The sequence below is a fragment of the Eleutherodactylus coqui genome, chromosome 11 (assembly GCF_035609145.1).
Source record: "Eleutherodactylus coqui strain aEleCoq1 chromosome 11, aEleCoq1.hap1, whole genome shotgun sequence".
Lineage (NCBI taxonomy): Eukaryota > Metazoa > Chordata > Amphibia > Anura > Eleutherodactylidae > Eleutherodactylus > Eleutherodactylus coqui.
In genome coordinates this window covers 89,494,169-89,509,090 of record NC_089847.1, presented here as the reverse complement: position 1 = coordinate 89,509,090, position 14,922 = coordinate 89,494,169, and the positions used below count along the sequence as shown (strand labels likewise).

The 14,922-nt window shown below is 44.7% G+C and overlaps 1 protein-coding gene across 3 annotated transcripts in view; it reads right to left on the bottom strand.

The window, feature by feature from the left end:
• Positions 1-1,604: 1,604 nt before the first annotated feature.
• Positions 1,605-14,922, bottom strand: part of PHRF1 (PHD and ring finger domains 1) — a 36,670-nt gene continuing 23,352 nt past the window's right edge. For 2 of the 3 annotated variants that reach the window (XM_066582995.1, XM_066582997.1), the window contains exons 14-20: positions 11,097-13,837; positions 8,849-9,113; positions 7,143-7,480; positions 5,765-5,942; positions 4,796-4,869; positions 3,252-3,380; positions 1,605-2,277 (exon numbers count right to left, since the gene is read on the bottom strand). In XM_066582995.1, coding sequence (XP_066439092.1) covers positions 2,128-2,277; positions 3,252-3,380; positions 4,796-4,869; positions 5,765-5,942; positions 7,143-7,480; positions 8,849-9,113; positions 11,097-13,837 — 3,875 coding nt within the window. In that variant the 3' untranslated portion in view covers positions 1,605-2,127. The remainder of the gene's footprint in view (positions 2,278-3,251; positions 3,381-4,795; positions 4,870-5,764; positions 5,943-7,142; positions 7,481-8,848; positions 9,114-11,096; positions 13,838-14,922) is intronic. The other variant, XM_066582998.1, reaches the window with a different exon arrangement.

The window sequence follows — 14,922 nt, the reverse complement described above, 5'->3', positions numbered from 1 at the left end:
CGAAGTAAGCTCAGCTCCTGAGCCTGCTCCATACACTCCTGTCATACATATATGGCAGATGTCAGAAAAAGGTAAAAAGGGGTTGTCCACTGTCTATAACTATAGGCTGGCACAAGTGTAAAATAATATACCGAGCTATACTCCCACCGCTCCAGTCCCCCACATACCTTTGGGCAGTGGGATCACGTTATATCTAGGCTTGTGACTGCTATGGCCAATCACTGGTCTCACCGTTGGTACCATTCAAGACAGTGATGGACAGTAGCAGTCACATGCTTAGATGGAATGAGACCAGGAAGTATGTGGAGGCTGGAGGGGGCCAAAGTGGAATGGAACCACAATGGTAGGGGCACACAACAGGCAAGTAGCCAAGTTTATTATTCTACACCTGTAAGAAAAATAAGAATGACTGGGCAACCCCTTTACTGGCCCATATTCAGTTAAATTATAAGCACTGAGAAACAGAAATGAAACATTCTAGAAATATATAGCTTAATATTACTTGAATAGGCAGAGTAGGGTTTCTTGACACCATTAATAAATTTCTCCTCCAGTCATCCATCACTCAATTCTTCTCTGATAGCACATTACAAGAACGAGTGACTTTGGGGAAAGATCTTTATGGATTAATGGGGTTGACTGGTTTTGCAAAAAAGCAAAAAAAAAAAATTCAAATATCCTATAAGGGAATTCTAAAGTTAATGGGCCCCTTATTCAGGACCTTCCATCAATTACCCAAAGCAGAGAGTAGATACACAGAACGTGGATTATAATGAGTGACCATCGATTTAAACAGATAACACACAATGCTTAATATCCTTGTAGTGGTGCAGGAGGGAAATTTAACATTTTTGCCCTGTTCCCTGGTAGATCACAGGTTGTTGGGGTCCCAGCAGTGGGGCAACCTGTGATCGGTTTAGTTTAGGGGGAACTCTGGAAAAAAAATGGACCAACCCTTTAAACACATGCAGTTCTCCCATTTAGTCAGGCCTCATGTCCACGGGGAAAATCAGCCCCGCTACGGATTCTCCATGGAGAATCCGCAGCGGGTCCCTCCTGCCCCGCGAACACGGGGGCTGAAAATAAGAATAAAAACTTACCCGCAGCGGACCGTGCAGGTCTTCTCCTCTTTGCGGCCGGATCTTCTTTCTTTGGCCCGGCGGATGTGCTCGGCACGCCGGCAGCGTTCCGCGCGCATACGCCGGGCACATCCGCCGGGCCAAAGAAAGAAGATCCTGCTGCGAAGGAAGGAAGATCTGCATCGCCCGGAGCAGGTGAGTTTAATTTAGGCGCGGGTCTCCTGCGGATCCGGACGGCTTCCATAGGCTTCAATAGAAGCCTGCGGGAGCCGTCCCCACGGGAGACCCGCACCTAAATGGAGCATGCCCATTTTTTTTCATGCTCCAGGATTTTTTAAATTCACTTTTATTGACCATCTGCGGGTATTTATCTACCCGTGGGTGGTCAATGCATCCCTATGGGGTGCGGATCTGTGTGCGTGTGATCTGCTGCGGATTTAAAATCTTCTTTTCCCCGTGGACATGAGGCCTTAGACTCTCAAATTTCATTTCTGAATGATGTGGCGTAAAACAAAGACACGTCTATTAAAATTATAAATTGTCCTTCATACATATTTCATTGTCAAAGGACAAATCTTTATTCCAGAACATTTTCTTCCATTGCACTCATTATTAAAGGCTGGGTCTTCACCTCTGTTCCATGCCAATGAAAAGTGTACCCACAAAAAAGAGTTTCTTACAAATGTATCTATTCATTCTCCCGTGTATACTTTAACACAAACTACAAAGGGATATAACAGCAGTTGTCAACAATAATCCCAAAACTCGTCTGCCCGTCCTTCAGCATGTTCCTCTGTGTCTTTAAATGAATGCCGGCAGAGTGGTGTGCAGTATATGGCAATATAGTTCAAAACTGTCAAACAAAAATCCAAGATGGGTTTAGAAGAATAAATCAGACATTTTTTTTTTTTCTTGAAAACTGAAAGTCGTCCCCTCATTATAATACAGTTCATCCACTGAGCCGGAGGGGGGAGGAAGTGTAACCAGAGGACCTCCAATCATAGATGTCTACTTCGTCTGTACTCTGCGATTTCTCAAAATACTTTATTTATATGGGTGACTCTCGGCCTAAGTCGTGGTCATCGAAGGTTTCTGATTTCTTCTGTTTATTTCTTATGTGTTTGTACTTATCCACATAGCCTTTGACCAAGTTCACCACTTTAACTGGATTGATTTCCCCGCTCTTGCTGTGGCAAATCTACAAAAGGAAGCATTAAAGCGTTGTATATATTATATACAGCATGTGTGCATGTTACAGCTATACTATTACTAGTACTTTTGGAGGGGCCTGGACGCCTTTTCTTGAGTGATACAATATTATATGTTATAACTAGAGATGAGTGAGCATACTCGGCCACGCCCCTTTTTCGCCCGAGCGCCGCGATTTTCGAGTACTTCCGTACTCGGGCGAAAAGATTCGGGAGGCGCCGTGGGTGAGTGGGGGGTTGCAGCGGGGAGTGGGGGGGGGGGGAGAGGGAGAGAGAGAGGGCTGCCCCCTGTTCCCCGCTGCTACCCCTACTCCGCCAAGCCTCCCCCCGAATCTTTTCACCCGAGTACGGAAGTACTCGAAAATCGCGGTGCTCGATCGAGTAATTACTCGAAACGAGTACGTTCGCTCATCTCTAGTTATAACCATTAATAACTTCAGAAGGGTCGGTGATGCGGGGATTATTCTAATTACCAGATTGGAGTCGGGAAGGAATTTTTTCCCCCTTAAATGGGAAAACTTTGCTTCTACCTCATTGGGTTTTTTTTGCCTTCCTCTGGATCAACAATGAGGGGTAATAGGCTGAACTGGATGGAAATGCGTCTTTTTTCGGCCTTATATACTTTGTTACTATGAAATGTATGCACAAGTTGTATTTTTCAATGGCACCTATCAATTGTTGGTGATGACACAGCTCCTGTACCCTTATCATAAATGTGCAGTATAGTGCCCAAAGCACTGATTGATGCCTGTGCCGTCCATATAAGGTGCATAAACCACAGGTTAAAATAAGAGTCTAATAATATATTATAATTGCATTTTCAGACATGTTCACATTGGTATGCTAAAGGCCTATGACTCTTCAGCTGTTGTAAAACTACAGTTCCCAGCATGCTGGAAGTTATACCTTCACAGCAACCGACTAGTAGCGACTACTTACAAATGAATCTCCTTTCTAAACTCACCTTCTGAACAGCTTTACGCAGAATCTCCTTATATTCATCCTTGGTGATTTCCCTCTTCTGGTAAAATGGTTTTATGGCCAGTTTGACCTCCTCTACTGCTCTCTCCTGCATGTGAAGTTTCTTCATGTACTGGGAAGGAAAACACGGCAAATGCATGAGGTGAAAGAATCAAAAGGTATAGGTTTTCCAACACAATCAGCAAAAAGGATCTAGGGCTCAGTCCATGACAGACTAACAAGGTTAGATATCAGTGGAAGCAATTTACACGGGCCGATTATCACTCAAAATTTGTTCGAATCTGAGCGATAATTGTGCAGTGTAAATGCAAAAAAAAAAACTGCAAAAAACGCTCACTATTCGTTCGCATGTCATGATCGCTGACTTTCAGTCAGCATAAAAACTATTGCTGGCTTCTCGTTCCGTTTAAATGCTCCCTGCTCAGCGCCTCACATAGAAGGTGAAGTGCTGAGTGAGAAGTCCGCAATCCAGTGGCAAACTCTCTGCACGAGTGCTAACGACCTTAACAGTGACGTCAGCACTCCTGTCGTCGTTTAGCCGACTGTCAGACAGTAAAAGGGCCTTACAAGTGTCAGGCAAATGATGCCCGACACTTGTCCCCATGTATACTTGCTCCCGTACTGTTACACAGGAGTATCGCTGGATCACTGACAACACGGCCAGCAGGGAGGTGGGGCGACTGGAGGAGAGTTCTCTCCTCGCTCCCCCCCCGCCCCTCCCCATTAACTGTAAGCAGAATGGCTGCTGTTTACACTGAAGATGTGCGTTCAGTTTTCAAGCAGGCTGAAAACTGGACGACTTTCATCCAGTCCTTCAGTTTTAGCATGCTTTTACACAGGACGACTACCATTCAAAACCCCGGGGGAGCACAGGGTTTTGAACTACCACCAGCGATATAATTGCCCTGTGTAAAAGGGCCTTAGTTTCAGTGTGCTAGTAGTAACAGACCAAAGTCCAGTGATAAGAGGTATCTATGATATTCCCAGATCATTAAGCTTACAGTAATTATTATATAATAGAAATGCCTCTTGTATTCTTGTTAGACGTCTCATGACCTGGCGAGTTCTTAAACAATGAACACGTATGCACCGGTGCATAGGTTATATAAGTTTGGCAAATCTTGGTAAACTGCGGGATGTCTGATTAGTATTTTTATTATGAAATCTGCTTGTCAGTTTTAATTATGTGATGTTATGGAGTATTCTGTAGACTGGGAAACATTTTCATAATGTCCCTAACATTTCCACTTGGGACCATTATTCCAAAAGTCCATCTAAATTGTACCTTTTTTGCCGACCGGCGCCACCACTGCTTTCCAGCCAGCTGCAGATTTCCACATTGTTATTTAAAATGTCCACCGGGGAGTGCAAAAACGACATTTCCCACAATGCCCCATGGCAAATTACTGATGACTGCGCATTCAAGACCGTAGTCTATGTTTACACTGTATACCTGTTAGACCATATTAGTAAATCTGCCCCCAATGTGTCTTGTATATAAATTTCCTACAGGTAGCTCCACATTACCTCTTCGTTCTTTACTTTTTCAACTTTTTCCCCTTTTTCTCCTTTTTTTAGTTTTGATTTTCCTTTTCCTTCACCTAGGGATGAAAAGCACATACATATAATACTAAAACCATAATAAAGGATAGAATTTCAAAAGCATCAGACACCTCTGACCTACTTTGATGATTTAAATAATCAAATTGTTAAATAGTTAATTGTGCTTTCGTAAAACTTTTGACATGTCATAGGGCCGTCTTCAGCTAACGAGCAGGGACAGCACTCATTCTAGTGATCAGTGGGGACCCTCAGCAATCAAAACTTTTGACATGTGGCTAGGACATATCAAATATTCTAAGAAAGCGCAGTTATAATTCAAGCTGTAATTTATGCCCCCCTAACAAAGGGCCGTAGACCAATCCATATCACTGTGTATGCTAAGTACATATGGATTGGCAGCCCTCCTTCCCATAGATTTTCTCAGATAATACGCAGTGTCGCCATGTACAAAATGTTTCCTAAAACGGGAAGTGTCCGATGGCGGGGAATGATGTAAAAGTGAGCTATCCTGCTATTGTTCAGTGTCAGACAGGGATACGAGGAGGGGCAACACACAGGTAATTTGCCATGCTGTCTTAAAGGGGTTGTCCTACAAAAATAAGTTACCCCCTATTCACAGGATGAGGGAAAACTATCTGATCGATGGGGACCTCCATTGATGATAAAAAAGGGAGGTACCAAAGGCCCCCAAATTAATGGAGCAGTGGTTACGATTAAGTACTTCCACTCCATTCACTTTAAATGGGACTGCTGGAGATACCTGAGCACTAGAACTTGGCTATCTCCAGTAGTAGCACTGCAATGAATGTAAAGGCAGTGCACATGCTGGGCCACGGCTCCATTCATTTTGGGATCTTTGGGAACCCAGTTTAAGATAACCCCTGTAAGACATGGAAATAAAGTTAGAACGTCAGAAATAAAGTGGACTCTCACCAATGCTTGCTGCCTGCATCTTGGGTTCATTCGCTGTAGCCAGACTGCCAGGTTTTGGTGTTGGGCTGGGCATTGTTCTGCTGCTCTGAATTACACAGTGTACTATGGGCTCACCCAGAGGTGCATACGTAGGAAAGACTGGTGGAAGAGGTAATAGAGGCAAGGTCTGTGGGAACACCTGTGGAAGAAAATTGTGATATTTTATTGGAAAATTTGCATCAATGTCCATCCTCCAATGGGTTTACAGCATCTACAACTGAAGGTAGGTCTTCTATCACTTAAGGTTCTGCCGTTAATGGTCCTCTCACCTGCAGGAATTATACAGGATGGGCAGCCAAACTCCCCTATTTAAAAAATTATTAGCTTAACAAGAGAGTATCCTCTACGGTTAGAAGAAAGAAGGTTTCATCACCAACATAGAAGGGGGTTCTTTACTGTAAGAGCAGTGAGACTGTGGAACTCTCTGCCTGAGGACGTGGTGATGGCAAACTCGATGGAGGAGTTTAAAAGGGGATTAGATGTCTTTTTAGAGCGCTATGATATAAGAGCATAAGGACATTAAATAACCAACTGCCATTATGGAGTCGGGAAGGATTTTTTACCCCCAAATGGACTAAGTTGGCTTCTGCCTCATTTTCTTTTTTGCCTTTCTCCGGATCAACAATTAGCATTTTCTCGCCCATTCACACGACCGTTGAGCGTGATTTTTAGCGAAAAAATACATTGTACCCCTGAAAACCCTCGCTCGGCTTTATTCCCCTAAATGACTGCTAATGCCTACATAGAGGCAATTGTAAGCTTTTTTCCCCTGCTACCATGGGACCCACCGGCGTATGTTGGCCAGAACAGTTTCAGAACCATCTTTTTGCCCAACGTATATGCATTGGCACATATTTTGGTTGCGTATGTTCCATTTTTCACATTTTCCCGCGCCGTATAATCGCCTACGTGAACGACTGCATTAGAAACCAATGCCACAGATGGTCGCATATATCAGTCGCCTGGAAAAACGCACCGTTTATGCGCTTGTGTGAAAGAGCCCTTACTATGTAGCTTTGCAGAGTCCCACAATGTGTGTAGGATTTTTGTGTCCTCCAGAGCCTCTATTTTTTAGTCAAGTGATTGAATTCTGTAATCCCCATTCCAATGCTCTTTCTGGAGGAGTTCAGGAAAACTCAGCGGTACACACTCCGGACACTTAAAGGGGTATCCCCCCCTTCCATCTCTAGCAATAATAGAAATACCTGGCTGTGGTCAGAGGTGACTGGCACAACTGAGCCATGTTGTTTCTGAGAGATATGGAAACTGCACAACTTTTTGTGCTAAATGCAAATGGACAAGTTTAAAAACCTACTGGAATATTTAGTCTAAGACTTACCTGAGCAGAAGTATCTGTAGCGATCCAAGGAATCTGACTGGTGTCCTTTACATGTCTTTCTCCACTTGCATGTCTGTCCACACTTACGACTACAGCCTTGTTTACAGCGTGTGCTGTGGATTTGTCTTCAGGTTTATCCAGAGTTCTGTTTTCAGTATTCCATGGTCCCTTACTCACTGATTGGAGCAAAGACTCCTGCAAGGATACATCTGGGGTGGTCCAGGCAAGAGGGCTGGAAGTCTCACTTGAAGGATCCGGTTTGAAACCGGTTATGTCGTTGGCTGTACACTTGGGTGAGCCTGCCCAGGCCTCCAACTGAGTATTGCAGAAGGGGGAAGCTTTTATAAAAATATACACGGTTAATAGAACTTATAGCAGAATTTATATGTAAGTAACATAATGTCATGATAAATACTCATAAAAACAACAAATATGTTATAGACGTAAATTATACCTTTATTGGATAAACAAAAAATTATATTTGCAAACATCACAGATTTTTCTAGCCAATATGGTACCACGCTATTCATCGGCGAACATGTCTTCTCAAAACTACTAAGCAAGAGAATTTATATTGCACCTCTACCTTTAACAGTACAAACTATCCAAAGTAATCATACTAACATTTTACAATAAAGGGGGCTTTCCAGGATTAGCAGTCATAAGTAGTTGATGGGCTGGGGTCCACTGCTCAGGATCCCACCTGATCAGGCACCCACTGTCTGCACTAAAACACATTGGGGTATGGAGCAGAAGGTGCCATGGGTACTGGTGTAATATGTCAACACCTGAAGAAAGCCTTGGGCTGCCTGAGCTAAACGTAACGCCCATGGCATGCCCAAAAAGTTCCCATTGGCTGGCGGACACACACCTTCTCCCCACAGCCCAGCCAGCTGCAAGAAGTCGGCATGTAAGACTTGACAGCCGCTAACATCTCTCCTCTGGCTCCCGCAGCGTGGCACTCAGCCCCAGGAGCCGGACCACTGACATCTCAGCTGTGGCGCCTACAGCATGTGTTACCGGGAGCCGGACCTTACCTCTGCTGACATCTCTGCTGTGCCGGCCGCAGCCAGTAACTGAGCGCTGCTGGCGGGAGGCGGACAGCAGAGCTCTCAGCTATGGCAGCCGCAGCCTTTATTCCCAGGAGTCGGACTTCATCTCCGCTGACATCTCTGATGTCGTGGCCGCAGCCTGTCAGTCGGCGCCAACATGGGAAGCCGAGCATTGTAGAATGGCGGCCGGTACATTATCTGTATGGGCAGCCTGCAGACTATGAGCGCTAGGGGATTACTTCCACAGCAGCCAATCCGAATATAGGGGCATCACTGGGGCATTCCCTTTAAGTCAGCCTGGCCAACCCATGTTGCCACCCATTTTTCTGGTGGAGACATATTACACCAGTATAGCTGTAGTGTAGTGGCCAGCACTTGTAATTGCAGGTGCAGTTCTCATTAAAATCAATTGGAACTACGCCGGCAGTTCCACATGTCAGCTACTACACTGGAGTCAGAGCAGCAGCTTCCACTTCAACCCCTGTGTACGGTGCTGACAGCCAGAGCCTGATCAGTTGGGTTTACGAGGAATGGACCCCAACCAATCATTAATAGTAGTTCCCTGAAAAAACCCTTTAAAAGAAAAAGAAAGATTCAATTTCCCCAATGTAGAATTATTACTGGTCATGCCACTGCCAAGGTTCAAATACTTACACACAGATTCCTCGGTGGTGGTGTCCTTATCTGAATCTTTACTGTGGAGGTTCCAGGTCACTCGCTTTATCTGAGGTTTGGATTTCGGGGTTAAAGACGACAGCGCTTCCTTACGGTCATCAGACTTATCGACAACCACTGTGGAGTTCCTGTTATTTGTGGTCTTCTCATCAAGGTGGTTTCCTGCTCCTCCATCACCTGAAATTTCATCATCTTGTAGAAAGGGTATGGCGGCCTTTTTAGAAAAATCAAGTACAATAGGCTCCTGGAATATACAAAAAGTGAAAATTCAGACGAGCTGGCCAATACTCCTCGAACACCACTCTTAGGGCTCATTCATGTAAGTGTATTTGCACCACACATCGCGGGCGTAATTTTTGCCTGCGTAATACGCAATAAATGCAACCCATTAGTTTCAATGGTTTCATTCACACATGTTTTTACGCGATGTTCGATCGTGTGAAAAAATACGTAGGATGCCCTATTTTTGTGTGTATTACTGGGCCAACGCAAATACACAGTGATTATGCAGGAAACCTGCGTATTTGTGCAGCAAATCAATGGCCACTTCTGCGTACTTAAGAACTAAATGTAATTTGGTACTGGTGCATCTTGTCTCTACCGGAAATATGGGTGGAGACATGTGTTAGCCGGGTGGACAGAGGGGAGGGCCAGGTGATGGCCACAGGTGGTGATTGGCTGCTGCAGGCTGCCACTGTCCCCGATGGGCTCTCATCCCACCTTATGACACTGCTGCATCTACGCTGCCATCTCTCCCTGCAGCCCCGCTGCAGTGAGTGTCTAGGCTCCCATCTGCACTGGCTGAGACCCTGTAGCTGTGAGTGTCTCGCCTCCCATCTCCCCTGGCAGCGACCCCACTACTGTGCGTCTCACTCCCCACGCCGGTGTCAGTGTCTCTGCTATGCCCCCACTTTCAGGGTCCCTGCTAAGTCAGGCATCTGCAGTTGTAAGGCATCTGTGGCACCTGTGGTCGCGGTCCTGCTGTGAGTCTTCCCACTGCTGGACTCCCCACTTGGCAGTCATTTTGCTCCTACTCGCCAGCCTACCATGTGAGCTCTGTGGGCCACAGTCAAAGTGCCCGGCACACTCCCATCTTCGCTCCTGGCACCCTCCGATGTCTGTGCTCACGAGCAAGCAGAGTCTCTCCCGGCGGCGTCCGCACTAGAAACACAAGTGGCGCTTCCGCTTACTGCCAGCTTCAGGGTGCTTAATGTACAGAAATGTAGTATAGCGCTGTATACTCAGAAGATCATAAATATCACACATTATTGGCCCTTTAATAACCTGGACATGATGGGTGCAATTGTCCAATCAGAAGCTTGGGGGTGTTACAAAGGTGGATACATTCAATCACTAGGTCTTCACCCATACTTTTGGTGGAGACAAAATGCACCAGTACCCTAGTGTTTTACACAGTATCTATTTGAATGAACAGGAAACGGTGTAATACCTATCTGGCTAATAGAGAAGGGTCTCAAGAGGAGATTATCCCTCTATGACATCCATATGCCCCTTACAGTATGGTCACACAGCAGAATTTTGCTATGGATTTGCCACAGAATCTGCTCCAAGTCCATGCCAAATCTGTATCAAATCCATGCTGCATTACCATTAATGGGAACCCAAGCCATAGACTATACAACGCAGAGTTTTTTTCGGCACCCAAACCTCAAATATACATGCAGGAAAAAAAGCATAAGGCATGAGGAACAAAAACAAAATTTGGAACTATTTAAAAGTCAGCCATTACAAGTGAAATGTTCATTAAAAACGAATATCAGCATTTAGATACTAGATTTCAAATGACCTAAATCACTGCAGTAGTCGGGTCCAAGCTTCTTGGCAACTAGCTCCGTTCATGCCTAGCGGTGCTCTTATAAACCTTGCTGACCTATGGTATAAAGCCGCAATATCTCATGGCTCTAACAGATCACGGCACATAGCAATTACATAGTATGTAAGGCCGAATGAAGACAATGTCCATCCAGCTCAGCCCTCCCAGCCATCCAACCTCCTTGTTGATCCAGAGGAAGGTAAATTATCAGTGTATATCACATATACATCAATAACTGCAACATTAATGCCATACATAGCGTTCCTTTAGTCAGGTTTATGGGAGCAGCTTGCCAGAAAGTTTGGATCTCCCTCCAGTCCCTATTGCCGATGCAATTTTTCAGTTATATCAAGTTATCTCCTTGACAAGTCCTTTATAAGTTACACAATTTACCTTACAGTCTCCTTCTCTCTTCATAAGTATTACCTCTTCAAGATCGACATCATCTGGGCTGGCAACGTCCACCGAGCACACGTCATCAGAAAGTTCATTCAAAAGAAAGTCATCTAAATGGGATGGTGACCACTGAAGATCGTCGGCTTCCTTCTTGACGGTGAGAACAGCAGTAGACTTGGACTGATCCCCATGAGAAGATGGCTGTGGACTATGAGGCTTCGGACTAGGAGGCTCGGTGTCGGTAGACAAAGATGAAGCTTGAGGACTAACTACAGATGTAGCAAAAAAGTCATTTAAAGGAGAAGATCCCTTTGGAGAAAGGGGTTCCTGGATGTCTTCATCCTTGTGTTCAGGAACCAAAGAATCCAAAAGAGATGGAGACCAAGGTGGGCTTTCAGTTTCCATCTTAACTTTGTCATCAGGTTCAGAGGATTCCTCATCTTGTTCCTCTTCAATGGAAACATTATTTTCCAAGTACTGGAATGCATGTCTTTCACGGACTTCTTCCTTGGCGATAAGAAGCATGGACTTTTTTGTCTCTTGAACAATTGTGGGCGACTCGGATTTGAAGCTAACTGTACACGTTATAGTCGTTTCATTATTATTTGGGGACAGGACAATGTGTCTAGTTACCTCTTGGTCTTTGTAAATGGGAGATTTGTCCCTTGACTTGTGAGATTTGATCTCCTTGGTCACTGGTTGTGATCTTCCTTTTTGTTTTCCCCGGTCATCCTTCGGTTTCTTTTTCTCTTTCACCTTAGAACTCCATTCTTTGTTAGAATAACTCTTGTCGCTTTTATGTTTCCGTTTCTTCTCCTTTTCAGGACTAACGGATCGACGACCCACGGACTCACTCCTTGAATCGCGCTTCTTTTTCTTTTTCTTCTTACTGTTATATATCCTGTGGGATGAGCTGCTCCGACTGCTAGATCTGGACCTCTTTCTTTCTCTGGACTCGGAGTTTTTCCTTTTCTTCTCCTTCTTCCGATCTTTTTGTCGCTTCTTCTTGGAACGTTCACAGCTGCCAGAGCTTGACCTGTCGCTACGTGATCTCTTTACCTTGTGAGACTTTGATTTGTATTTTTTTTCTCTATCCTCTGTAGACAAAGAAGCAGACCTTGATTCTCGTTCTCGAGACCTTGTTTTGGATCGCGACCTTGAGCGTGACCTCGGTTCCTCTTTAACTGTGATTTTCTTCTTCAGTGATTCAATGCTATGACTAACAGATACAGAGCCAGGCTCCGAGCGGTTCTCTGCCTCCCAAACTACTCTGCTACCTGCAACACTCTGATGAAAAGTCCTGTTGGGAAGTATGTCTGGCTCAGATTTTATCGAAATTTTAGGCTGATCTTCAACATCAAAATGGAAGCCACGTGTACCACCCGCCTTGAGATCAGAAGTAATTTTTAACCCAGACAATGGACATGTTATTCTAAAAGGAGTAGGTTCAGTCTTTTCTTCTTTAATTTCTGTTTTGATCTCATTATCCACTTTAAGGGGAGGGGGGGACACCAGACTTACATTTTCTGGACTTTTACTTTCTTGCGACTCTTTGTTGGTAGGCGACAGCCCAGAAAAGTCAGGCCCAAGTTTAGATACACTCACTCTACTTGCGTGGGTGGTGAGCTTAAAACTCCGAAATGCTCCCACCTTCACTCCACTGGATTGAGTTGTACTAGTATTCTCTGTGGATGTGGAGGGTATCGGTGGTGTGACAGGCCTTTCTGGACTGCTATTTTGAGACCCTGAATCTGAACCCGTTGGCTCAAAAGGATCATAAATCTCATTTTTAACAGTTTTTTCCCTTTTGATAGCTGAAGGGTGTTGAGGTGTAGCTTTTTGTGGCAGTTTTCCTTCCGATGTGCGGAAGGGGTCTTTTGCACTAGGGCTGAACTGTCTACATGAATTACTAGAACTTCCACTGATTGTTATTCTAAGTCCCCCACCACCTGAATCTGAGGAACCCACATTCCTTGATGAGTTCGAACAAACCGATGCTTTGCTGCTGCTTGAGGCTGTATGACTAGATGAATTCCCACCACAATGTCTTGAAGGTGCTTGAGATTCTTGGCGAGAGTTTTTTTCTGTATTTTCTGTTGTAGCAAACCTGCCTACCTGCTTACTCTCACCTCGACCAGTTAGCTGGTTCCCACTAGGCCTTGTAAGGCTAGTATTTGCGCTGCTGCTGGCAGAGTCCAGTCGCTTACTGCTTTCATTAATAGGACTGATATCCGTCTCCTTTTTGATCTTTGGTATTCGAGGAAATTCAGAAATGTCCAGTCTTTTCGCAGGTTGCCTGCTTGGATGCTTGGCCTCTGGTGGCTTTGGAGGGATTGAATCACTTAAACTGGATGACTCTGGTTTGTGAAAAGTTCCATTCAAACGAGGTGGCTCAGCCCCCTTTGAAGTTAAACGTCCGGCAGAAGACTGCACTTGGACAACCCGTGGAGTAAAAGCATTCTTCAGCCTGAAAGAAGAAATCCCAGGCATTGAAGAATTGGGCACAGATAATCTATCCATGCCTCTAGAAGTGAGTGATGCCGGAGGGGGTGATGGTGCAGGGGAAAGGGAGTATAGATCAGATGACGGAAAACTCAGATTCGGTTGCTGTAGGACAGGTTTCCATGTATTTATTGAGGAGGAGACTGTTGGGGACCCTGAGTGAGATGGGCTTGGTTCCATGAATCCAGCTGGTGATACATCTTCCCTAGGTTTTGAGTTCTGTGAGGAAATGTCACCTAAAATAATGAAAGAAAAGTTAGCATACAACTAAAGTTTTACCATTAGAACTTTGAAAACTTTACACTGTAACTCAGCATACATTATAAGCACAGGCTATGGACTCAACAGCATTCCTATACCTAAAACACCAGACATAACTTACACGGTGATCTGTCCTGTACCCCAATGTCAACTCCATCCAACACCCTAAGAAATAAACAGGACATCTATGATCCGGACCTTGAAATCCAACAGCAGTGCCCCAAACAAGTTCTTGCGGCTGAATCGCAAAGGACCGATTACAAATTTTCCACCTGGGGGGATACGATGGCTGAGGTCCCCATCCAACTCATCCAGTTTAGCACTTATCCAGTGGATTGGTAATAAAGGTTCTTGTTGAGAGAATCTAAGCGTATGACTACAAGACGCAGGTCCAACTACAGAATTTCTGTATGGAAAACCTGTAACATTTGCGTAACAAAATCTACACCATTTGGTGGATTTTTTGCTGCTGTAGATCATTAACAAACACGCTGGGAATTTTTTGCTGTGGAAACCCGCCCCATATGGCCTTACCCTTAGGGCCTTATGCCCACAGCAGTATGCATCAAATATTGCGTATGGACAGCGTATCATATGTTCACGCTGCGTACGAACAGAGAGAAATCTAAATCGCAGCGTGCTCTTTCTCTTGCATATCGATGAAAGTCCATTGACTTTCATTGACTGCGTATCATGCATGCAACGCACACGTGATATGCGGTAAAAACGCGGTCGTGGACATGAGCCCTAAATAGGATCTGTGGCGTCACCCGACATGTCTATTTTACTTGCATTTGCCGTGAAACAATAGTTCTGAATCACCTTTTCTATGTTGTGCTGTTGCTGTTTTATTCCTCCTAGAACCCTATGAGTAAACTAACAATGGGTGCCACCAGTTGGAGGGTCTCCGTTCTGTGCTGACGGTATCAGACTGTGTAGGGATGCAGCTTTTTGGGAATGAAAATGGTAACACCCAAGTGTCAATTTATGGATAAAGTTTCCAGGAAGAACAACACAGGAAAGGGACAAAGCAGAATTCTAAGAAAAAGATGGCCCAGAA